Here is a 24997-nt window from a genome sequence, read left to right on the forward strand (position 1 = left end):
GTTTAAGACTGACAGCACTGAGACAAGGAGGAGGGACTGCAGGATGGGTGAAGAGGTGCACAGTGACCCCAGTAGACCTCCCGGGGGCTCCCAACTTTTCCCTCTGCACCAAATCCTTTTGCTGAAAACAGCCAATCTGCAAGTTCATGGTGCGGGATCGTGTTGTGAGCTTGTAGATCTGCTATTTTCGTTGAATGTTTGGCCCAGAACAGGGATGCTAGGGTTGTGATATAAACATACAGGGGCGCTAATCCGACCACAGCCTTGTGGGGGGGGGGGGGGGGGGACATGCACGCTTCGCTTATTTTTGCCTTCAATTTCCTCAAAATATAAAGACAGGTGTCACTGTCTTTGCGCAATGTCATGGTCACCCCGTTGACCCCCGTTGATGCATGTCTGCATCATGGTACTAAGATGAGGAGAATTTGCTTAACAACAAACACATGAACGTGCCCGATTGCCCGGCCCGCGTCTGTTTAACTGCGGAGCGTACAGGAACTCAAGCATTGATAATGTACATGAATTCAAATCAATGACAACACACAGAACCACTGCACAGCATGGGGCTCACAGAAAAGGGAAGGCTATAAAGTTAACTAAAGGTTAAATACCAGTAGACTATTCCGGTTTGTGTAACTGAACTATTGTTGTATGTTCACTATGTTGATATTTACAACGTAGAGAACGCCTGCAGACAGCATCGGTGCACAGTTCAGCACAGTCCACAAATAATGAGCATTTATTATCAATAGCTACTGTATAATGAATAGAAAGATTGGCACAGCGGCCTGTCACTTCTGTTCACTTCTCATAACATGAAGCTGGCTATATATTACTGCACTGAGCTCCGTCCAGACTCATTGTATATACAACTTCATAACACAACAGTAATTTTAGGAGTTAGTTTAGATATTCCTCGCTCGTCGTGCAACATTGTCTTTCCATGTTTAGCTCCACATTTTTGCGTTTATATCCATTCATGTCTGCCGAACTTAACCCTCATTAACCTATGCAGTTAACACCGTGAAACATAATCGTTGTAGTAGTAGTATAGCCGTCCAAGGGGCTTAAACACTCTTTAAGGACAAGAAACAAATAACTTATTAAGTCTTTGAAACGCCAAAACCAGAGTTTTATCACGCTGGCCAAAACAACAGAGCTCCGATACACGTCACCAGCAGTGTTGCCAGATTTTGCGAGAGAAACAAGCAACCAGGTCTATGAAAACAAGCCCAAAATAAGCGGTCCAAACCGCTTATTTTGGGAACGGACCAAACCATTGTGCGGGATACACAGGGGGCCGTAATTATCTTATTTTTTACTGATTTCACTGTGTGAGCCTGAGGAGAGGTGCAGGGTTTTATGGAGAACACGTAGCAGGAGAGGATTCTGTGGCCCTCTGGAGCCAGAATCATAAGGTTAAAGTCTCAATTGATGTACATAAACATGCATAGACAAGCACATGCATGCAATCACATATATATTGGACACACACACGTGCACACACACACACGCACGCACACGCACACACACACACACACACACACACACACACACACACACACACACACACACACACACACGTACATACTGTACATCACATACATTCTTTATCCCCTCAAGGTGGTGAGCAACCCAAAGAGTCCCTCCGAAACTCAGGGACTTGGCAGTACTCGGCCCCCCAGGGCTCTGAACCAATAGTTGGGGGACGGGCCCTCCCCAGGGTGAATGCTTTTCTCTCATGAGGATTATATCAGCTATAAACTTCACAGGAAAGAAATTGCGGATCTACAAGCTCACACCATGTCATGATGCTTGTCCATTCACCTTCATTCTCAGCTATGGTATACAGTATACATGCCCAAAATAGGGACACCGGGTTGAAAGAGCTTACAATATGTTTTATGGTATAGAATTTGTATTGGGAAATGAGTGCACACAAACTACTGATATTGCAAAAATATATAAGGCTACTGAGGCTACATGTACAGTAGTTAAAACTACAGGAAGTCAATGTAGGCTATTAACACTTCAAATGTAATATATCAAATGATATATTAAATCTAAAGGGGGTCAATTTAGGAATGTGTACTGTGTATGTGCATCTATCCAATGCCATAAACACGGCAATTACATTCAATCATAAAATTGTAATAAGAAGTGAATAACCAATGCACCTTACAGGATGTGGGCCCTTTCGGGGGAATTGTGATTGTAGGATATATAACAGAACCATTAGGTAGAGGTGTGGTTTGACTTTGAACAGCACTGGCCCAGGATCAATAATTCCTCTCACTGGTTCTGAACATGACCTTCAGAAAATATTGAATTTGCTCGGATTCCATGTTTGATTTCCAAGAAACCAGCACTACTTGTGAGCCTGACACTGACTATGCCGTCAGTCAGCGGCGTCCCACAGGGCTCAATCCCGACACCACTTCCCCCTTTGATGCGGTGACTTTAATCCACGGGAGTGTTAGTAAGCCATCGCAGCAGTGGCCCAGAAACACAGAGAGGAGGACTATTGGTGCGGATCGGATCTGATTAATAAAGACATCTGACCCCGTGGCCACGGGCCGACGTCTGGCCTCAGACATTCCTGCGTGTCGGAATCACTCACCATAGTCCTTCTTACAGTACTTCTTCATGGTGATCTTCATCTTTCCTTTGGACGCCTTGCAGTGAGAATCACAGTCTGAGGAACGAGGGTGAGAGAGAGACAGAAATATGTCAAAATTGTATACAGTATGTATCACAGGAAATATTTCATAGTTATCAATAGTTATAAAGGTTGGGTCACTGAGGTCACCCTCAGAGGCTTTGGAAAAGGTTTGCCAGCCTACATAAAAGGATTCACAATAAAAAATACGCTCTTTATGTCGGCTCACATTGTACGTAGGTTTTCAACTCAACAAATTTGTGAAATCACAGAACACCAAATCAAGTCTCTAAATGCTCAACCAGCGTCTACATGTGGTCCCTTGTGTCATGTCCTCCCGCCCCCACCCAATGCCTTTGACATTCCCCCCTCCCCTCACTATGCCACTGTGAAACAGATTAAGGCTTGCATAGATCTTTCTGGGTTCTGTCAGCGGACTCCCACATGTCCACTCAGGTCCACTGCTCCGTGAAAGTGCTGGCATGCATTGTGTCAGCTCTGAGGACTGGGGAAGGTCACTCCAGCACAAAAGGAAGGTCACGGGGGGAAATTAGCTAGTAGCTTAGTAAAAAAAAGTTGCTCGGCCCTCTTTGACAGCAAAACCTAAAAGGTGTGAAAGGCGTGAAAGTGAATATGCTTCAGCGCCACTTTGCAGCCAAACAGGCTGCGGGCCTCGGAGAAGATTCAAGAGCCGAGCAGTGTACAGACAGAGTCACAGGCTCATGATTAATGGCTTCAGGGTCCACCGTGATCCCTCTGACACCAGTGTGTGTTGACCTGGCCTCAACCATGTGCCAGAAGGCTCAATCGATGTCCGCTGATGTCGTCTTGTCAGTGTGCCAGGCACCTTCTGTAATAATGAGGGAACTGGTGGTGATACCAGAGGCCAAATTGAAAATTGAAATAGTTTGTTCCCTCCACTTTCCACTGACTGACACAAATTGGAACCAGATCATCTCCTGGTGTTGCCCCCCCCCATCCCCAAGCAATAAGCCCTGTGCTCTATTCTGGGGGGAGGGGGGGGTGGGAAAGTTGGGTTGGGCGGTCAGAGGGGAAAGGAGGGGGCATTCGGGAGAGAGGGGGACCTTTCAGCTTGCCTGAATATGGACAAACTTCATTATTTCTTCCAGCCCTCTGTCCAGTCTTCCCTTTTCTTTCCCATTGTACTCCGTGTGAATGAGGTTGCCTGGGTAACGACGGAGGAAGAAAAAAACGCCCCTCTCCTCCCCCGTCGGAAAGCAGGCGGGTTGGGGCGGTGGTGGGGGGACGGGGGGACGGGGGCGCTGCATGTATGTGTAGAAAACATTTCTAGAGAAACGCCCGGCAGCTTTCAGGGTGGCGGGAGAAATGAAAAAAAAGGGGAAATCCCAAAGTAAATGAATTTGACGAGTCCATATCGACCACGCCTGATTTCCATGTAAATGAAGTGGCAAGGGCGGGGGCCCTCTTTGTTTCCCACTGGCCCCTGGGGGCCTTCATCATACCTCCCTTTGATAGCTGGCGTTGCCCATTAGCCCCGCAGCACAATCCCAACGCTGGGCCATCACACCCATCGCTCTCATTAAGGGCCAACCTCCTGCTGTGAGGACAAACGTCCCCTTTGTGAGGCCTCTCCAACAGGGCCACCGTCATTCTGCAGGGTCCCTGGGGACCACACTGTTCCTAATTTGGAGGGTTGTCTCTGTGTGTGTACAGGCTCATGACAGGAATCCAAACTCCTCACAGCACAGGCAGCTTCCTGAAAGCTGGAACCAGGACTCTCAATGGAGCTCAATGAAATCAGTGGCGCCACTTTGTCAGTTACAGAGGGTGCTAATGATCAAAAGTGACATTGCCTGTGTTTTACCAAACCTGCACAGTAATTCAAACTGAATTTGAAACTGAACCCAAAACAAACTGGCCAAGGCACCAGATTTAGAGCTCAATTTGTCACATTAAGCACATCACAGAGTACTCAACTCCACTGGCTATGTGCAGTGACAGACACTATACGAGAGCCGCAGGTAAATATTGCGACAGCGTGTCATCTATAATCAGCAGCCTGACTTGAGTCGGTGTGCGTGAACAATGGGGTGTAAATAAGTGAGCGAGGGCAGGTCTCCAGTCCCAGTGCAGCCAGCCTTGATTGAAAAACAAACTGGTGCAAATGAAGCATGTAATCAGATTAGGGGTGATACCCTGGGGAGGCTAAGGGGCGGGCTGGGAATACAGGCAGCGAGGCCAGCGGGAGCACTGACCAAATATCTGGAGTTTACATCAACGGCAACACTTACTGACGTGTGTTTAGTTTAGTGGAGCTATGAATGGGGGCCTGGAGAATTACGGTAATGGGAAAAAAACACGCACATGCCAGAAAGATATGATTGAATGCACGTAAGTAAGGTAGGCATAGGTATATGTACAGTAATAGTCTTTTGCAAATGTGCGAATCAGCCGCATGATTTACGCTTTGGCAACAATGTGGTGCGACGTGTCGCTCAAAAGGAATGAAGTATTTTTTACACTTTGTCGCCAAAACATAAATTAGGCTTAAGACTCTGCTGTAGTTCTCACCTGAAGGCTCCTCAGAGCTGATGTACGTTGCTGTAGGAGACGCAACTGGGATCTCTGTGAGAAAGAGAGATGAAAATAGACATTTACTGGACTGCTACGCAAGCAGAATAAGTGAGACTTCTATCATGATTATATGTACAGTATACATGGATAAATATGTGGACTTGTGGAGAGCTCAATTTCCTGGTTATTCTCCTATGACTAACCCTTGGAACAACTATGAAACTATTGTAATGGATTTGTCTTAGATGCAAACATTTATTATGTACTGTATGTTGCACTATAAGGTGCAGTAATCCAAGGCCGCCGGCGTCGTTTCAAATTGGATTTGGCAATCACAAAAACTTTTCTTTTTAATATCAAGCTATTAAAACTAAAACACATTATCTCGCCAGTATACGAGAAACTAAATACGTCCCACTCGAACTTTAAAACCCCCATTTCCTCTAACGTTTACACTACATTTGTTACCTTTCCCAGCGAAATTAAAGAAATCTTATTTGAGCAGGTTCACAGGTTTAATTCATCATTGTGTGGACCCTCGCCAAGCATATCACTGTGATTCTTGTTCCACAGAGGCCTCGTCCAATTTCCACACACAACTTTATCAGAAAATGTCAGGCCAATTGAAATACTGTAACATACTGGACCATTGTAAATGTCTACTAAATGTCCGCCCAGACATCAGTTTTATCTTATCATGTCATGCCAGCCAGCTATTTGTTGGCGGTGCTAGCTCTAACGGCGACGAGCTAGCGTTCTCTCTTTCGGTGTGGCTTTGGTGATTATTGCCAAGGGGCTGGAATCTGCAAGCAGTAGATATAGCCAATAAACATATCAACCATCATTCTATTGGACTGGCTCTGGGGATTTATAGGGAGATGGACTGTTAGCCGTGTTGACGGCACCCAGGGCCATGTTAGGCTAGCTGTAATGGTCTGTTTATCCAAGCTCTGGGTTCAAAAGCCAAATAACCCTCCAAAATAACAGAACAAGGATATAAAAAAACCTATGTACAATTGAGTGTGAGCCATCATGAATTCATGCATAACAAGCATGTTCTGTACTTCTCGGGTTGTTTTGTAGGATACTGATCAGAAATCCCCGCAAGTGATGGAGCCAGAGTTTCTGTGGTTGGACTGTAGGCTTTGGCTGGACCGCTGTATGGGTGGGCTAACCCGGGATAAGTGTGTGGTCTGGGGATGTGCCACTGTATGCAGATAACATGGTGACCTCAGTCACAGGCGTTTACGTCTAGAAAGCCTTGGTTTACGTCAAAACGTGTTTCATGAAGAATACGTTTTTTGTTTCATCGTCCAAGCGTCAGCGAATTAAAATGCAGGCCACACCTATGTGGTAATCATGGGTCAGCGTAGATTAGTATGGTTTTGTGTCAGGCTGTCTTGTGCAGAGGATGAAACGGATGCAGGTCTTACTTATGCAGGGGGCGATCGGAGAGCGGCTCTGCTGGTAGCCCTTGGCACAGCGGTTACAGGTGATGCCCGTCACTCCGTCCTTGCAAGGGCACTGTCCTGTTGTCTGGTTGCAGGTCTTCCCTGCAGCACCAACTGGATGGCAATCACATGCTAGACAGAGAGAGAGAGAGAGAGAGAGAGAGAGAGAGAGAGAGAAAGGAAAAAGGGAAAGAGCGTCATCAATCTGAACCAAGTAAACAACTTGTGATTTGAAATACATTTGTTTTATAGCTGTATGAGTCCTAAAACACGAGTGGTTTACGAGACCGTCACTGTTGCAAAACAAATATCAACTTTCATATTTCTATGTTTGGCATGGCCTCCGGCGACTCCACTTATTCCATAAAATGAAAGAAAAAGTCTAAGCGCTAAGAACTAGTGAGAAATTGCTCACGTTAGGAGCGCTTTCTCTTCCAGACCTCCACAGATGGAGAACTGGGCCTCGCACCAACATAAAACCTCAAACAAATTACACTGCTTCCCTCCACCCATAACGACCATAGGATACTTCGTTAGGTCTAGGCTGGAAGGCACGCATACTGTACTGTACGAGTAAATAACTTGATTAGGTATAGAATTTCAATCTCACCACACAGCATCTGTATTGTGTGCATGTTTTGAACCCAAACCTGTGTGGTGTGGTTGTGTGTGGTTGTGTGTGTGTGTGTGTGTGTGTGTGTGTGTGTGTGTGTGTGTGTGTGTGTGTGTGTGTGTGTGTGTGTGTGTGTGTGTGTGTGTGTGTGCATGCCTTTGTGGGCAGTCTTTGTGTTCTCCTGTCCCGTTGTGATCCAGCGTAGACAGGCTGTGTGCTCTTCAGTTTGAGTTTCCAATGTAAAGCTTTTTGGCAAAGAGCCCCTCACAAATACAGGCTGCATAATGTTTCCCATTAATGGGCGAGTGGAACGCACTTCAAAGTCTGTTGAAGCTGTTAGTCGGGAGGATTGCGCGTTAAATGTGAGAATTTCGCTCCGTGCGTGTGCTCTGCCAAACGTTTACCATAAAGCCAGTGTTTGAAGTGGAAGCCCAGCCTGGCCATTAGGCCTGCATGTGTTTCATGTACAGGAGGAGTCATTTGAAAATTGCTTGAAGTGGTCCAAGCGATGCCAGAGTTGGCCGCTATTAGCTTTAATTCAAGAAGCGTCATGAATATTAGAAGACAAAATAGCTGTTCTACAAACTCACTACGCATCACGAGGCGACATGCTGCGAGCTTGTAGATCTGCCTGTTTTTTTTTATGTTCACCCATAATGACCTGCCCAAAATAGAGACGGCAGGTTGAAAGTGGTTAAATGGAATAAAATATTTTGAAAGAAGAATTTTGTTTCTCCTTAATTTGCAGCATAAGTTTCGTCAAGTTTATATGTCACATTTACATTGTGAAATGGCTGTTATGGATTTCGATTCTTTGCATTAGAAAAAAGAATCTGAAAGCCACAAGTGCTATAAATTCATCATTGAGTAAGACAGCTCAAAATGAAAACATAAACAATGATGTCATGTTTTTAATCAATTCAACCATCTCTCACCAGGATGTTGTTTTGACTGCTACAGTATTGCACTCAGTAGACATACTGTAAACTAATGTCCAAGTGCTTATCCAGTATTGTGTTTTTATCTTTCTGTATCTACGATACTAGCATACACACAAACAAAAGAACATATGCTCAAATGCACTGTATGCTCCGTCTGACTTGTTTATTCTCTGGGTATCATGGAACTAAAGCCTTGACAAATGACTTTCTAATACAGGGTGGGACCATAACAATAAAATCGAGAACATAAAATCCAATGACATTAAGTCACTTTCTGTCCCTCCCTGTGAAGTATTGTACTGTGATTTTAGGAATCTGGAACGAAAAGTTAATGGGCTGTCAATGTAATTAGACAAAGATGTCATATTCAGGGCTGTCCGAGGGGTGCAGGGGTAAAGTTCCTGCCCACCACCATGGAGACTGGGGTTTGCAATGGTGCCTCCGGCTGGGCCAGGCGCTCTAACAAACACATTAATGGCTGTGTTCATGGGTGGTAAGCCAGCAGGGGAGGCCATTCTCTGTCATCGCAATAGCGACTCCTACAGGTCCCTGTTCAAATGGAACCGGGAGAAATAATGCGTTCCTTCACACACGTCACCCCCTCCCTGCGAAACTCTTCATTGTCAGGTGTATCAGGGACATGTGGTGGTCTACACCCTCCCCAGACCAAACAGTAGGTGTGGCGGTGACAGGGACTACACAAAAGATGGGGGGAATTGGCAACGACTAATATGTGGAGAAAATGAAAAAGAACAAATACAACTGATACAAAAGAGATGTCATATTCATAATCTAGACTGGGAAGTTGTTGAGACTATTAAGTCAAAGTTAAGCTACCTATCGAAGTGATCACACTCGCTAACCATGACCCCTTCCCCCCATAGCTTTGGGTCTACTACACAGGGAGCAAACTGGCAACATTAATTGATTTCCCAGTGGTCGCTGGGGGTGGGTGTGAGGAAGGGCTGCTAAGAGGTTGTGGGCTGGGGGTGCAGTGGACTGTGTGCCAGTTTCACCACTCCAGGCCTAAAAGTATTCTACTGCCAAGTGGACAGGGGGGGACTATAGAACAAACCGTTAGGGCCAGTACGCCCCATGTTTACACTGTGTTTGATGAGGGGTGAAGTCGTTAATCTGGGAAATAAAGCATGAGGCATTCCACACTGCCACCGGAGACACACAGGGGCTCCTCTGCACCTTATAGCGCAGCTACAGTATGGAAGTGCCATTTTTTCCACCCAGGCCTACTTTTGCGAGTGGAAGAGCGAACATTTTGTTGATGTGGGGGGGTGTTGTTGGGGGGGGGGGGGGGGTCTCGAAGATTGGAGAATGAAAGCAGACTTCCTCTCGGCCGCGCTGGCGCGGCACTATATTTCCTGTCCAACAACAGCAGAGCGGGATGGTTGGCTGAGTTGAACAATAAATACAGCGGGCCCTAACTGATGTCACGTAGCCCTCGCCTTGTCACCTGAGGAGAAGGCGGCAATTGGCCTGTTTAGGTTCGATCCCAAAGCACCGAGCTGGGCTCGATGGAGGGATGGGCAGGAGGGGGCTGGAAGTCTTCAGGTTGCTGAGGAGATCTATGGATGTGGTTAGATCATTAGGAAAGCGGAGAATGGCTGTAACATTAACCTGCTCTGAGCTGTACCCCCCCCCTCCTCCTGAACCCAACTGCTCCTCAAATATAGCCTATGAAAATGTTTGGGCTGGCACAGAACAGCGCAACAATGCTGCTACGAGCCATTAGTCTCTCTTTAGGGAAAGCGCACGAGATCTATCAAACTAGAGTTCTCAGCACCACACTGCGACTCAGCACTATCTGACGTAAGAAAAAGACAAAAAAGTGTTTGTATATTGAAACATGTTGCCCGTAAGGCTGCGTGCTCTCATTCTGTGAGCAGTGAAAGAATAAGGGTGTATTAAGAGAGGGGTCTGTTTCTTGTGGCACGCAGTAGGAAATGTAATATCATATTGCAGTTCCTGTCACTAGCTAAATGGTAGTGGTACACCGAGGAGGAGGCATTGGAGGATAGAGTATTCCAGGGTCCTGCCATGGACCAATGGGAGTTCAGCTGTGGACATGGTCAGAGACCACAGCATGGCATCTGCACATAGTCCCTCATTTGTCACCGTAGTGCAGAAAGAGATCTGGCTGCAAATACACAATGGCATCCGACATGTAATATTGTTCTTCAATAGCGTGCTGCGGAAGCATAATTTCAAAGACTTTGTCTTTGAGAGTGTGTTACCAGATACTAAACGTATCTTACACCACACCATGAAGTTTATTATTGTGTGTGTGTGTGTGTGTGTGTGTGTGTGTGTGTGTGTGTGTGTGTGTGTGTGTGTGTGTGTGTGTGTGTGTGTGTGTGTGTGTGTGTGTGTGTGTGTGTGTGTGTGTGTGTGTGTGTGTGTGTGTGTGTGTGTTACATCTGGGGGTTTGGGATTTTGGGCCAGTTTGAAATCCCCTCTGGAACTGCATTCTAGGACAGGACAGGCTTCCGTTGTTGGCTGCTCTCATCTTTTTCCAGGGAAACCCTCATAACAATGCACTGGCAAGTTAAACTAATACAATATAATCAAAGGAAATATTGTAAGAGATTTTTGCTGCAATTTTCTGCAATTGCGGCATTTCTTTTTAAACTAAATTCTAAACACTACAATTGTAATCTTTGTGTGTGTGTGTGTGTGTGTGTGTGTGTGTGTGTGTGTGTGTGTGTGTGTGTGTGTGTGTGTGTGTGTGTGTGTGTGTGTGTGTGTGTGTGTGTGTGTGTGTGTGTGTTTGTGTGTGTATGAGTGACAGGAGTTTGTTTGCTCAGTGCCTCAGAGACCAAGGTACAGAGAGACAGACGGAGCTCTGCTTTTGTCTCCTCCATGCAGTCTCTAATCCCGGACAGCTTGGTCTAAAACCTGACTTATGTGCTCACAGAGTGTGCACGCCTGTGTGTGTTTGTGTGTGTGCTTGTGATTGTGCACATGCATTGGTTCCTGTGTACTGCAAGTTTGAACAGGGATGTGGAGATGATGAGCTTGTCTGTTCTTGGGTGGATCAGCTCACAGCTCTGTCCTGTTTGTTATGCTTGTGTTGTCAGGGATCCACAGAGGAACCCCGTCCCGCTCAGGGGAGCCACACGGGTCAGTTCACTGACACACACACACACACACACACACACGCACGCACGCGCGCACGCACACGCACGCGATTTTCTCCTCAACCCTCAAAGAATCCTTTCAAATTCCAGTGTGAAACAGGTCACGGGGCATGTGCATATAAAATCTTTACTTCTAAAGGGGAATCTATCGTGACGTGATAATAAGGTTGTTTACACTGCAGTGTCAAACATACATATTTTGAAGACCAAATAGAGTTGTCTGACTGAATGTAGTCAGAATATCTGACTACATTCAGATTATTTAATGTGCAAAATATGGTTTAAAGTCTAAATGTCAAATATCAAGTGTGACAGAATGCAGTAAATAGAGTATCAAATAATTATTTATTTATTTTTAGCGTTTTAGCTTTTTTCATTTCTTTTGAAAGAAGCGCACCAAATGTGGTATTACTTTGGTAGATTGACAACAGTTTTAGAATTACAGTTTATTGAAATGGGTGTTTCAGTCGATTTAAATTATAAGAAATGTAGGTTCAAAGTTTTGGAAAGGATTCAAAGGATTTTCACACTTTCACAGCTCAAAATACATATTTGGAAAAGTAGTTTATGTTTTGAATAGGGCGGGTGATGATGGATGATTTAAGCAGTCACACGTGGCTTGAGTCAAACTAATTGGACACAGAGCTAGGTGTGACTACACACCTGTTGTGCATCAAGCTAATCGATGCACAACCAAACTAGAAAAGTGCCCCATGGAGCACCAACCTCTCCCAGGCTGGGTTGCCTACCCAAGGCTCTGTCAGTCGTAGGGTGCAGCCAGTTTGTACAACAGATGGTGCAACATTTTGTGTTTGTGGCCCCTATGGCCAGAAGTGAAAGTACTTTTGGGTGTGCGCACTATAGAGAACCCTCAACATGCAATTGCAATTTGGGTTTGATTAGATGTTGCGTTCATGATAATATGGTGTTTGTTGTTGTAAGAAATAGGCCCCCACAACTTTTTTTAAGGCAATTATAGGCAAACAATATGGATTATCAGAATCCTGTTTAACGGTCATTGTCACAAGACCATTTTACCATTTTGAAAAATAGAATAAAAAAGTGACATTATGGGATAGTGAAATCGCTTTTGGCTCTGCGTTGATCAAATCTGGGGTAGTTCATGATTTTTGCTAATTTTTGTTCAGCAAACTTTGGAAGCCAATCGGAATGAAATATGAAAACTAAGACCGATACATGTTGATCACATTACTCCAGAGTAGTAGAAAAAAGTGTGTTTTGAAGAAAACTCAAAATGGTGAAAAATCAACTTAGGCAGAAATGGGCCTATATGGGCAGTTGTGTCATCCAAGGAATCCAGGCAAATTTCATTCATTGTACGCCTAAAACTCTTCAACCCTGTTACTATTGCAGGCTCTCCTGTGTGAGATGGCCTGGGCTTTGTCTCTGTTCTAACCCTCAACCTTGTTAGTTACCTTTGCAGGCCCTCACTCAACACCTGTGCAGATGCTCCTGTGTCAGATGGCCTTGGTCATGTTTCTGTAGTAGCCCTCTTTGCAGTAGTGACAGTGGCGTCCAGCCATGTTGTTGTAACCTGTGTTGTTGTAACCCTCAACCCTGAGGTTACAAACAGCACAGTTTGCTGTAACCCTAATACCAACTGTCCAGACATGTTGTTGTAACCCTCAACCCTGTTACCTTTGCAGGCCCTCCTGTGTGAGATGGCCTTGGTCATATCTCTGTAGTAGCCCTCTTTGCAGTAGTGACAGTGGCGCCCAGCCGTGTTGTGGCGACAATTGAGGCACACGCCACCGCTTCTCCGTCCCGACAGCTTGTATAGCTCCATATTGAAACGACAGCGACGGGCATGAAGGTTACAGTGGCAGGCTGGGGACAGATAGAGATAGAAAGAGAAACAGAGAATCAGGCACATGGAGATGACATTTTTTTTAGGTGTCGAGCCAAAGGCTCACAGAAATCTCACAACTTTTATGTTTTGCAATTCAGCAAAATCATAAAGTTTTTGTAGAATGACATAGTTGCAGCTACATTTTCTTCGAACAGCGAAAATAGTCGATCTACAAGCTCACAACACACCGCATTGCTATTTTTGAAAATGGCGAATAGTATTCACTATTCACTATTATTCACTATTCACTATTATTCCCATTCTCATTAGTATTCACTATTCACCGTTACCCAATATCTGAAAGTTGTTTGTTTACAAATGGACTGCAGTGAAGAAACCAGCAAAATATGGTGAATTAACTGTAAAAATGGACTCTTGGAGTTACTACTGTTTTTGTGCTGTGCAGCTGCAGTCAGATGGGCTGAGAACACTAAACTGCTCTACTGTAATGTCACAACAGTTTGGCCTCCTGAGCTTTTTTAAACAATGGCTTATTAAAACAGTGGTTCTTAAAGTGGGGTCCGGGGACCCCCAGCGGTCCTTGAGAGAGTTCCAGGGGCATCCCAGCTAAATTATTGATAGTTAGGACCCAAATGGACCCTTACAGATCTGTAACTCTCAGAGTTATGGGGGTCCGAGGTCTAATTTAATACAAAACTGGGGGTCCTTGAAGTAAAATAAAAAAAGTTTGAGAGCAACTGTATTAAAACAGATGGCGTGGTCTGACTCAGCCTAGTCCAGCTTGAGAGTAATGGAGCCACTAAAACAAAAGGGTCTGGTTCACGCTTTCCTGCATCCCCCCCACCACCACCTGCTTATGAATTTAACCTCTGAACCCCTGTGACGTCAGACAGGAAAACTCTCTTCCTCTCTCTCTCACACACACACACACACATCAGAGTGACTGCTGCAACCTGCTGCATTTATGATTTATTATCATCACAGCTATAGTTCTACAGTTGAATACTGAACCCCAGGCTCAATATTGAGTTGCTCAGGTTTCATGTTGAGGGCAGTCAAAAATGTTGGCTTTTACTTTACCCGCAACAGTCTACAGGAACTCGGGTATTGTGTGTGCATTGTGTATGTGAAGGCACATCTGTGTGTGTGTGTGTGTGTGTGTGTGTGTGTGTGTGTGTGTGTGTGTGTGTGTGTGTGTGTGTGTGTGTGTATTTGCGTGCATGCACGTGCGTGCGCGCGTGTGATATTTGTCCATGCCCCTGAACCTCTGGTTGTGTTCAATCTAACTTTCATGTCCACAATTTCTACTGTTGAGCTATAACAGAGAACCCTTGACACATTTCCCTGTGAATTCCATGTAGCACCTCTTGTTAAGCAGTAGTGGTCCTACTCCTACCTGACTACAGGATCTAAATGTCACAATGGAAAAGCAGGGAGATCACCTCACCGCAGTTGTGTTAGTTATATTGTATTAACATACTCCATACAGATTTGTTCTAATACGGTTTTATTCATTTAAAAAAGGTATGGATTACAGCTTGAAATGAGAGAGCGGCAGCATTCACAGCTCCTCACGTCGTTCATCGCTCCATCAATGGGTCCGCCTGTAGAGTTATTACAGTGAGATCTGAGCGGCAAAATGGACGCATTATGTTCAGCGTTTGTCAGACATCTGAATCACGTACGAACCATCTCACACCTGCCATACGGGACCAGGGCTGACAGGTGGGTGGGATTCAAAAAACACTCCATCTGAACAGGGCTTATGGGGGGGACTCACACACCATACAGAGGTGTTTGGCAGCTGTCACAGGCTTATCTCCCACACCTCCCTCCCCAGGGCTGATCAACACACTCACAGCACGGCTAGACCCAAGAGGCTTTGAGGAACACACACACACACACACACACACACACACACACACACACACACACACACACACACACACACACACACACACACACACACACACACACACACACACACACACACACACACACACACACACACACACACACACACACACACACACACTTCACGGCCTTCTTATCCCAGATGTTATCTCCACTTAGGGGAAGTGTGAGGGAAAATGCAGCGGGGCTTTTTTCACCAGTCGGAAACAGAGAGGAATGCTCTTAGTCTTCAGAGCAGAGCAGAGGGAAGCCGTCTATGCTGGTAGTGGACTTTAATCTTGCCAGTGATTCATAGACACATGCATTCACTGCAACCATCATATCAAAGAATGTTGTCATATCTTAACAAGCCCTGTTGAGTTCCATTACAAAATGAAAGTTACATATTTCCAGTGGTGGAAAAAGTACTCCAATTTTTTACTTAAGTAAAAGTATCAATACTGCAATGTAGAAATACTCTGTTACAAGTAAAAGTCCGGAATTCAAAATAGTATTGGTATCAAAATGTACTTAAAGTACCAAAAGTAGAAAGCACTCATTATGCAGAATGTCCCATTTCACAAGTTTTCAAATGTATAAAATGTATACGAATCTTTTGAAAATAGCAGATCTACAGGCTCACAATGCGTTGCATCGCGACGCATTGTGAGCTATTTGGATAAGTTGCTTTTGTAAGCTATAAAAGAAATGTAAATATAACATGGTGTATGAGGGAGTATGTCATTCAATTGGCCATATTGCATATTAGCCACTTCTAATGTGCGCATTGATCTGTTTCTTTCCTGTCATACAGTTCTGAATAGGCTACACATTGTTTCTGAATATTTACAGTTTAAAAAGTCACTTGCCGAAATGTGTTCCTATGACTCAATCTCTGTCTAGCTCCGACAGACGCACGCGCTGTTTCTGAATATTTACAGTTTAAAAAGTCACTTGCCGAAATGTGTTCCTATGACTCAATCTCTGTCTAGCTCCGACAGACGCGTACGCGCACGCACACACACACACACACACACACACACACACACACACACACACACACACACACACACACACACACACACACACACACACACACACACACACACACACACACACACACACACACAGAGCTCGACCTTCTTTGTCATTCAGAGAGAGAGAGACGTTTTCCTTCGCAGCTCAACTCAACTTTTTCAACTTGAAAGTAGGCCATGACTGGCGATGTGCGCAGCCAAACTATATGCAGACCTTTGGGTTATGCATTCGGTATGCAAGTTTGAGTGATGTAATCATATTGGCGTGTTTTTTTTATTGATTTTGATTGATTGATTGAATACTAAAAGGATAACACAAAAAGGTGTGTGTGTGCGTGCGTGCGTGCGTGCGTGCGTGCGTGTGTGTGTGGCCAGCGGCTAGAGATCCCATAGCCTGCGGGGCTGTAACCATGACGACAGATCCCATAGCCCGAATCTCCGGTGTTCACACAAAAACGCTAATAAACAACTTACATTTTGGGTGAGTGAAAAACGGACTTCCTCACCGTCTGCATATTTTAGTGGTCATTGGTCAATGTGTGCAAGTTGAGATCAATTGCTCAATCCACTGAGGAGAACCATGCGGAACGGAGAGACTGACGGACAGAGGTTTCCTTATTATATAATATGGATATTCCATTGCAATAATAATAATAATCACCACCACCACCATCATCATCATCCAGGCACACGTTACCGGAGTATCAGAAGCCATTACACCATATTTCTAAACAGTTTTCATCTGGCAAGCATCAGACTGCTGAACAATCGCTGGGCCACTTAACCATGCACATATAAACTGTGAAATGTATACACAATATCATGCTGCTATTTGTATATGCTAGATATGTTTTCCACCTGCACAAGAAGCATTTCTGCCACCTATCCATTGCAGTTGTTTTCTGTCGTTTTAATCATGCATGTGTACATATTGGACTTGGATTTGATTTGTAACTGTTAATGACCTGTTGTGTGTTATGTGTTCCTTCCCTAATGTTCTTTCTAATAGACAGAAAGACAACGCTTAGGTTAATCTTAGGTTTTTCATTTCATTGTCTCTTCTGTGTTCTTATTTCTTGACTGAACTCAGTAATTTTTTACGTAAGTTTTTGTCTGTGAAGCACTTTGTAAACTTGTTTTTGAAGAGTGCTTTATAAATAGTTTAAAATAATAATAATTATTATATTCTAACCCATTCTGTAATTGCAATACTGAGAGCTACATACAAAAACAATATTTGACGCCTGTAATTGTGTGATGTGACAACACATTTGATTCCGATTCAATAAATCAGGCAGACCCTGCCCGATCTGGCAATGCAGAAGTTCTGAATGACATCATTTTGACATAGTAATACTATACTCTGTATTGTGTGTTTATGTGTGATGATAAATAACATGTGTTATCTGCGTGGCTGTCCTCAGGCCCTCCTAATGAGCACTGTGCTATCTCCTCCACACATCCCACTGTGCTCTCGTGGTCACTAAGCTAACTGGCCAGCAGAGCCAATGACCCAAGTGCTGATAAGCTGCAACACACACTGTCCCTTTCTGAGCATCTGTCACTCTCTCTTTCTCACACACACACACACACACACACACACGGTGATTTGTAATAAGGAGTGCTGCTAACTGTAGGTCTACATCTGAAATCCACATGAACAATATGTGGCTCAGTTATGTTCATAGAGTTCATAAAGCAGCAGTTACTCAGAATACATTTTCTGGCTTTTCAGGTGGACATAATGGTATAATGAATAGTATTGCGTGTGTGTGTGTGTGTGTGTGTGTGTGTGTGTGTGTGTGTGTGTGTGTGTGTGTGTGTGTGTGTGTGTGTGTGTGTGTGTGTGTGTGTGTGTGTGTGTGTGTGTGTGTGTGTGTGTGTGTGTGTGTGTGTGTGTGTGCGCGCGTGCGCGTGCGTGTGTGCGTGTGCCTGATTTAGTGTGCGTGTCTGTGTGTGTGTGTGTGCACACAAGCACATGCCAAAGCAAGCGAGTCTCGGGCAGCACGCAAAAGGTTTTATAATACGTAAAGCTAAGCTGACTTTTTATTAACAACTAACTGCACACACACCCATTGTAACTGCCAATGTTAATGTTGATGATGCGAGCGATGCTTGGAAAGCTCTTTCTGTGTGTGTGTGTGTGTGTGTGTGTGTGTGTGTGTGTGTGTGTGTGTGTGTGTGTGTGTGTGTGTGTGTGTGTGTGTGTGTGTGTGTGTGTGTGTGTGTGTGTGTGTGTGTGTGTGTGTGTGTGTGCATCCGTGCATGTATGCTTGCATGCTTTCATTTAATTTCATTTCAAGGGCCTACTGTACCCAGAGCTATGCTATTCCAATCTATTTATTTTCGAGTGCCCTCCAGCAGCCTCGCTGAAGGAAGGGCTGCTGGTGTGTGGGTAGGACACTCTGCATGGAAATGATCCATCCCACAGCTTAGCGGAGGCGGTTTCTCGCTCTGTCTGCAGCAGAAAGCACACTTCAGAAACAATCAGAAGTCTGTGCGTGATCTCTATTGAAAATTGGTCATGGACGGTTCCAGCAACTCGCCACCTCAGCAGCAGAAGCATACCAACACTGTCAACAGGTGTCTGAGGTCTGACCAAACATGCATCCATGCGTTTGTGTGTGTGCCGAATGTGCGTGTGCGTTATATCCATTTGTAACTCAGAGACTTTACAAATGAAACCAGTTGGACCTTCACAGGTCCATTTGGTTCCATTTGTTCACTCTCAGAGTTAAAAAGCTTTAGTGAATAACACATTATTTTAGAGTATACAATATAAGTAACACAACTGGTGGTCTCCTCCCTGGATCTGTGGTCCTGTAGGACCAAATCTGGTTGAGGTATTGCATGAAATTCAAAGGAAAATATTTCCTCTTCCCAAATGAGCACTCCGTCACATAGTAGCTCAACAGTCGAAATTTTGGCGACCCAGGTTCGAATCCCAGGTGGGACATGATAGTTACGGATCGCATCTTTAACACTGAGGGTTGCACTGTGTACATGCCTGCATGTGCATATGCCTGCATGAATATGCTTGTTAAGTGTTGTATGTGTCTAGACTTCAGACGGATGCGGCGTGTGACCTGCGCGGAGAAGAATGCAGCGCTTGTTCAAGGATCCAGGGGCTTCGGAATTCCAAGCACAATTACTGTTTATCCAGGATCAATTACTCACTCAGTGAGTGAAAGCCTGTAATGATAGTCACCCGTATCATGAGTGGGATGACGGGTGCCAAATCAAACAGAGTTCACATCCCCTCACAGCCAGTGATCTGAGGAAGAGACAACACTGGTGCCTTTAACAGATTACCCCGCCATATTTTCACCACAGTGGTCGGTTTAAGTAGTTTGATATTTTCGAGTGTGTACACAAACATACTCGTACAGACACATAACTGTACACGTGTGCGCAGGCGAATGCAAACACGGACGCATGGATGGGCAGATATAGGGTGTAGGCTAAATTACAATGTTAACTCATTGTGTTTGGGCACAAAAGCGCTTTTTGTCTTCCTACATTGGTTATTAATGTGCTTTTCATTTGCCAAACATTTAGGGAATATAGCAGGTCTATAAGCTCAACACATTGCAACTCATTGCGAGCTTATTGGTTAAAGTAGGTTTTGTTAAGTTGCGGTGCAACATATCTTGGATAAATGCTACAGTAAGTAAAAAGACAAAATAAACTGTGTACCACTTGATTCAATCATCTCACTGTAGAGCTTCCATGAAGTTCAGTTTGTGCTTACATAACACCTTTGAGTGTGGGTGGTGCTTCCAATGTGTCAGAAGAGCACATTTACATTCAAAAAGCACTCATGCACTTTTCGTTTTTCTATAAAAATCTGAATTGCAATGGAGCATCGATGGGTGAAGTCATGGCTGGGTCTTAATACATGAGAAATGCTGTTTTCCCTCGAAACCAGTAACATTATATGCCTCCATAATGAGGCAATGAATAAATCAATGATAATGTTTCATTCTGACAGTCCACTTGGAGGCAGTTAACTCTCAAGATTGTAAAAACATCACCAATAGTCACCAAATCACATCGATCATTAGACATTAAACTCTATGACACATATCATTATGGTGCAGGCTGCGAATCACAAAACCTTTCTCCTGTGAACTTCCAATACAGTACAGAATTAACGGGTTTATGGAGAAAAGTATTATACTCTTGGCTGCAGAACATGGCAGTATATCAGCTGACTCTGCAAGGTTGCCCTGCAACTTTTGATCAAGCCAACAGTTTTGCATCACGGCTCTCAAAGCATTCATTTGATTGCATACTGTATGTTGGAATAGAACCCATCGCCTGAAATGGCCATTGCCAAAAACCTTCTGTGAAGTGCTCTCATAAGATCAGTCAAGCATGTTTCCCCTACAATAAATATTTCTATTGTACAGTACTAGAACAGCTGCCATTTTGATGAGGGAGAGAATAAAACAACAAAACGTTTTCTGGAATGAGCTTTCCAGCTGATGAATCCTTTTACAAGTTTTAGGAATGCTTTTGATGACTGTAACGGAGACAGAAAAAATATAAATGGCTAAACAAAAAAATAAAACTAAACAAAAGGGAATAATATTCCCTTTTGTTTTTTTGTTTTCATTTAATGACCGGAGGATTTCTGTCTCTCATAGAGCAAGTTTGCACAACAAAATGTGTCGTGCAAATGTCTGTTGATATCGATAGCAACCCTGTCACCTTGGTGTTACATAAACACATGAAACATCGAGGCGGCACGCTGATCCGAGAACGTTTAAACACGTTTCCTTTGATCAAGTCAGAGCAGTGATGACATGGCGGAGACAAACATCCATGTTTGAACACGAGGCTTTTGCATGTGTGTGATATTATGGATTTAATGAGACACACGTTCGGGTGTCAGTGAGTACAGAACAGCGGGTGCCTCTGTGGCAGAGTGAAATATGTCAAGATGGACCTTTACCACTTTCAACCTGACATCCCTATTTTGGATTCTCAAAAAAAACAAATGATTTTCAGAACTGTTTCAGAACAGAAATGAAAATAGCAGCGCTGTGAGCTTGTAGATGGGTTATTTTCCACCATGCAACACTGTTGCCTTTAGTGGTTAATTTTACTTAGTAACATTACAAACTCATCCAGCTAGCATCGATCAGTTAGAAACATAGCTTACTCAGAGTACATTTAAAAATGTCAGCGATATGAAACAAAAATATTTAGCATTAAGAGTCATACTGTAATAGACATGATGCTTGTTTCCTTTATTTGGCTTACAATCTTCATTCTCCACTGCTGGGGCCCAGCACACAACTGACAGGTGCCATGCTGCCATCATCTCAAGAGCCCTGGCCCCAGGCCAGTGCAATATAACTGTCATGGAGGGCAGAGGCTAATAGAGCAGTTGAGCTCTGTCAACGTGGTCGTCTGTAGCAGAGATGCTATCAGTCTAATGTGACCATCGCACATCGCAGCCAGCCTGGTGGCAACACTTCTATTCCCCCGTGGTCACGTTCTGCCCACTGTGTTACCACAACAGCCATCACTCTGTCCACTGTGTTACCATAACGGCACGGAGAGAAACACAATGATCCATCACTCAGCTAACCTTTCACCTTTGAGCGGCTGTCAAACCATACAAGAGTGCACTTTGTGCCGGTAGAAGAGATAAGAGATGAGTGCTAAGCCGAGCTAATGAATTGGGTTAGTCTATGATGATGAAAGGGCCGTCTGAAGGCATCTCCTCCTCCTCTTCACATGAGCTTGAGCACGTTCTTAGGGAAGGGAGGAAAATGCTTCGGGTCAATATGCTTGTCTGTGGATTTAGTCGGGTTAAATGGCTGATGCTATCGGTCGTTTCTCGTCAGATGTCAGATGTCAAAAGCCGGGCGGACAGAAAACCTCGGAGATAAAACCTGACAATCTCACGCCAAATAAACACCAAACCAAAACAGATCCACATTCCAGCGTACAACTTGTGTTGTGGGAAAAGAAAACGCCGGACTCATCAAGTACTCTCTGCCAAGTAAAACTGTTTCTTAAAAAAAATTTTTTATGTCAACTCTAATTGAGTGATTTTGTTCACCGTGGCCAGGGTTGGTTGCACGGAACAAATACCTGTCATTTAGTAAACTATACTAAAATAACAACTTAAAGTAACACCCCATATTTCTGCACAGCGAGTAACAACCTGTGATATATGTCAGCATGGTTGTCTGTAGCAGAGATGCTATCAGTCTGATGTGACCATCGCAGTCAGCCTGGTGGCAACACTACTATGGCCCCCGTGGTCACGTTCTGTCCACCTTAACCTTATAACTGGTGACATGTTTCTTATTGGCTGTAAACTATCTTCAAGGTGGTACTGACCGTCACAAGTTTTCAGACATTGAAAGACTTTTTGCCTTATCTACACCGAGATCTACAGTATGGCAGTGGTTCTCAAAGTGGGGTCCAGGGACCCTCTGTGTTCCTTGAAGGGGTTCCAAATAAACCCTTGCGACGGAGCTTACGCAAAAACATTCTCCACAAAATTTCTCCACTTCTTTACACCTGTAAACCTGTGATGTGACAATAAAGTTGATTCTGACAGTTGATTCTTACATGTCAGTAACTGGGAGTGAACATTTGGTTCCATTCGTACACACTCAGAGTTATGGGGGTCCTTGAAATAAAGAAGTTTGAGAACCTATGGGATCTATGGTTTTCACTGAGGACCTCAGGGGTTCTTTTTACACCAGAGTCTCCCTAATGGGATCCCATTTCGCCGCAGGATTAATAGCTGTTTGTGTGTGTGCGCATGTGAGTAATACGGCATGGAATCCCCTCTCTCTCTCTGTTTCTCTCTCTCTCACCCTGCAGCATGTGATGATGTCATGGGAGGCGTTCTCTTCCTTTATGAGTCCAGCTCTGTGATCTCTGATGGACATCAATTAGTTGAGCAATCAGCCCTCCCTCTGCCTTTGTGCGCGTAACTCCTCATAAAACCGCTCGGTTGCCTGGCGAACGGGGAATGTGGCGTCTCAACATAAACAGCCACCCAAGTCAGCAACGGTCCAGGCTCCCGCTCTGTATATGACGTTAGGTAATTCAGTTTCACATTAGCTAACGTAACGTAATGCCAGCCAATGTAATATGACATTAGCTAATACTACTGTAGTGTGGTTTATAGCAAGGACTGGTGGTTTGTGACTCCAACAAGACCAGTAGTTAATAGGCTTTAATGATGCCAAGCTGGACTGTGGAGACTATATACATTATGCTGTATACTGCAGAGTGTTTATAATTTATCATATGATGGTGTTGCACGTTAAAAATAGTCTAATAAGCTCTCAATGTGTCATAATGCGACACGTTGTGAGCTAGTTTGGCATGACACTGGCACCAACAGTGCTACAGTTCTCTTCACATTTACTTGATGAATTACAAAGTAATATAATTATCCCCACCAGGAGGTTGGAACGGCGAGGGATTATGTTTCCACCCCTGTGAGTCCGTCTGTAAGTCTGTCTGTCTGTCTGTCTGTCTGTCTGTCTGTCTGTCAGTCAGTCCGTCTGTCCATCTGTGAACAGCTGATCTCTGGCACCGTTCCACCGATCAGCGTGACAGTTTGCACGCTCTCTCCCAGTAGGCCAAGGAAGGACCTCTGCCTCAACGTTTTCAAATTGGCCTCATGGTGGCGCTATAACAGGCCAATTCACATTTTGGTCCATAACTCTTAAACCGTAGGGAGTACAAACACAAACTTTTTTCCTTGGATTCCTTGGATCATGACGCAACTCCACACATAGTCCCCGGCCATTTGTGGCAGACTTCATTTTGAGCGATTTCACGCTTTCTTCAAAATACACTACAAATTCAGTCCAAAACTCACACAAATCGGTACATGTTATCTCTGGAATCATGTGATCAAGATGCATCAGTCCGATTTCGCAAGTTCCATTCCAATCGGCTACAGTATGTTGCTTTCCAAACTTTGTGAGCCCTGGGTAGGCAACCTGGCCTGACGGAGATCTGCGCTCTGAGGAGCGCACATTTCTACTTTTGATGGTAGTAGTGATTATGGTAGGCTACAACTGCAGAGACATAAAACGACTACTGTAAGAGAACCTTAACAGTTTCTGTACTTTAAGCTAAAATGTACTATTTTTTTTGCCCAACTTCCTGCATTTCACAGGTAAAGCCGATAATGTGATTAATGTGGACACAGAGATATGTGATTTACATGTGATTTACATGTGATCTTAAACGCAATCTGTTTTACATGAAAGGAGGAAAAAAAACACCTGACATTCTTGGAACAGCAAAACAGTGTAATTGTGCAATCAATAATGATCAGGGTTATACTGTACAGTGAGCCCTGCTCTGTGAATGACTGTGCTGAATGGTGCCAATGACAACACACTATGAATAATAATGTATAATGACCTGCATATCTCAGGACATTTATCCTCTCGTTCCACGGTTGGGAAAAATCCAGAGTTAAAGAGAAGAGAGAGCACAAGTTTGAGAAAGATAGCACAAGTTGCAAAATAGAAAAATAACGAGAGAGAGAGCGAGAGAGAAAGAGACATTAAGGGACAGGAGGAGAGAGCGAGAGGATATAAAGAGAGAGCTGTGGAAATAAAGAGAGATAGAGAGGATCAGAAGTAAGGGAGACCCTTGCCGGTCCATTTTTACACGCTCAGCATTAAACTAACACTCAGGATTTTACTGTGTACTTAGAGTGTAATTGGTGGAAAATGTGCTATTCCCTGCTGTGGGACATGTGTCCTAGTCAGCAGGACTGTTCTCATGGCCTCAATGTCTCTCTAAACAGCCACTGGCTTCTGCACATAATGGAGAACTGCATGTATTGTACAACAGTGGTTCTC

The 24997-nt window shown here is 44.3% G+C and overlaps 1 protein-coding gene across 1 annotated transcript in view; it reads right to left on the minus strand.

The window, feature by feature from the left end:
* The window catches only part of ntn1b (netrin 1b), a 55692-nt gene that overhangs the window by 10204 nt on the left and 20491 nt on the right, over positions 1 to 24997 (minus strand). Inside the window, exons 3-6 of the mRNA XM_084071435.1 lie at positions 13032 to 13220; positions 6649 to 6798; positions 5213 to 5266; positions 2621 to 2695 (exon numbers count right to left, since the gene is read on the minus strand). Coding sequence (XP_083927561.1) covers positions 2621 to 2695; positions 5213 to 5266; positions 6649 to 6798; positions 13032 to 13220 — 468 coding nt within the window. The remainder of the gene's footprint in view (positions 1 to 2620; positions 2696 to 5212; positions 5267 to 6648; positions 6799 to 13031; positions 13221 to 24997) is intronic.

The sequence above is a fragment of the Gymnoscopelus microlampas genome, assembly GCF_963454915.1.
Source record: "Gymnoscopelus microlampas genome assembly, chromosome: 11".
Classification (NCBI taxonomy): Eukaryota; Metazoa; Chordata; class Actinopteri; order Myctophiformes; family Myctophidae; genus Gymnoscopelus; species Gymnoscopelus microlampas.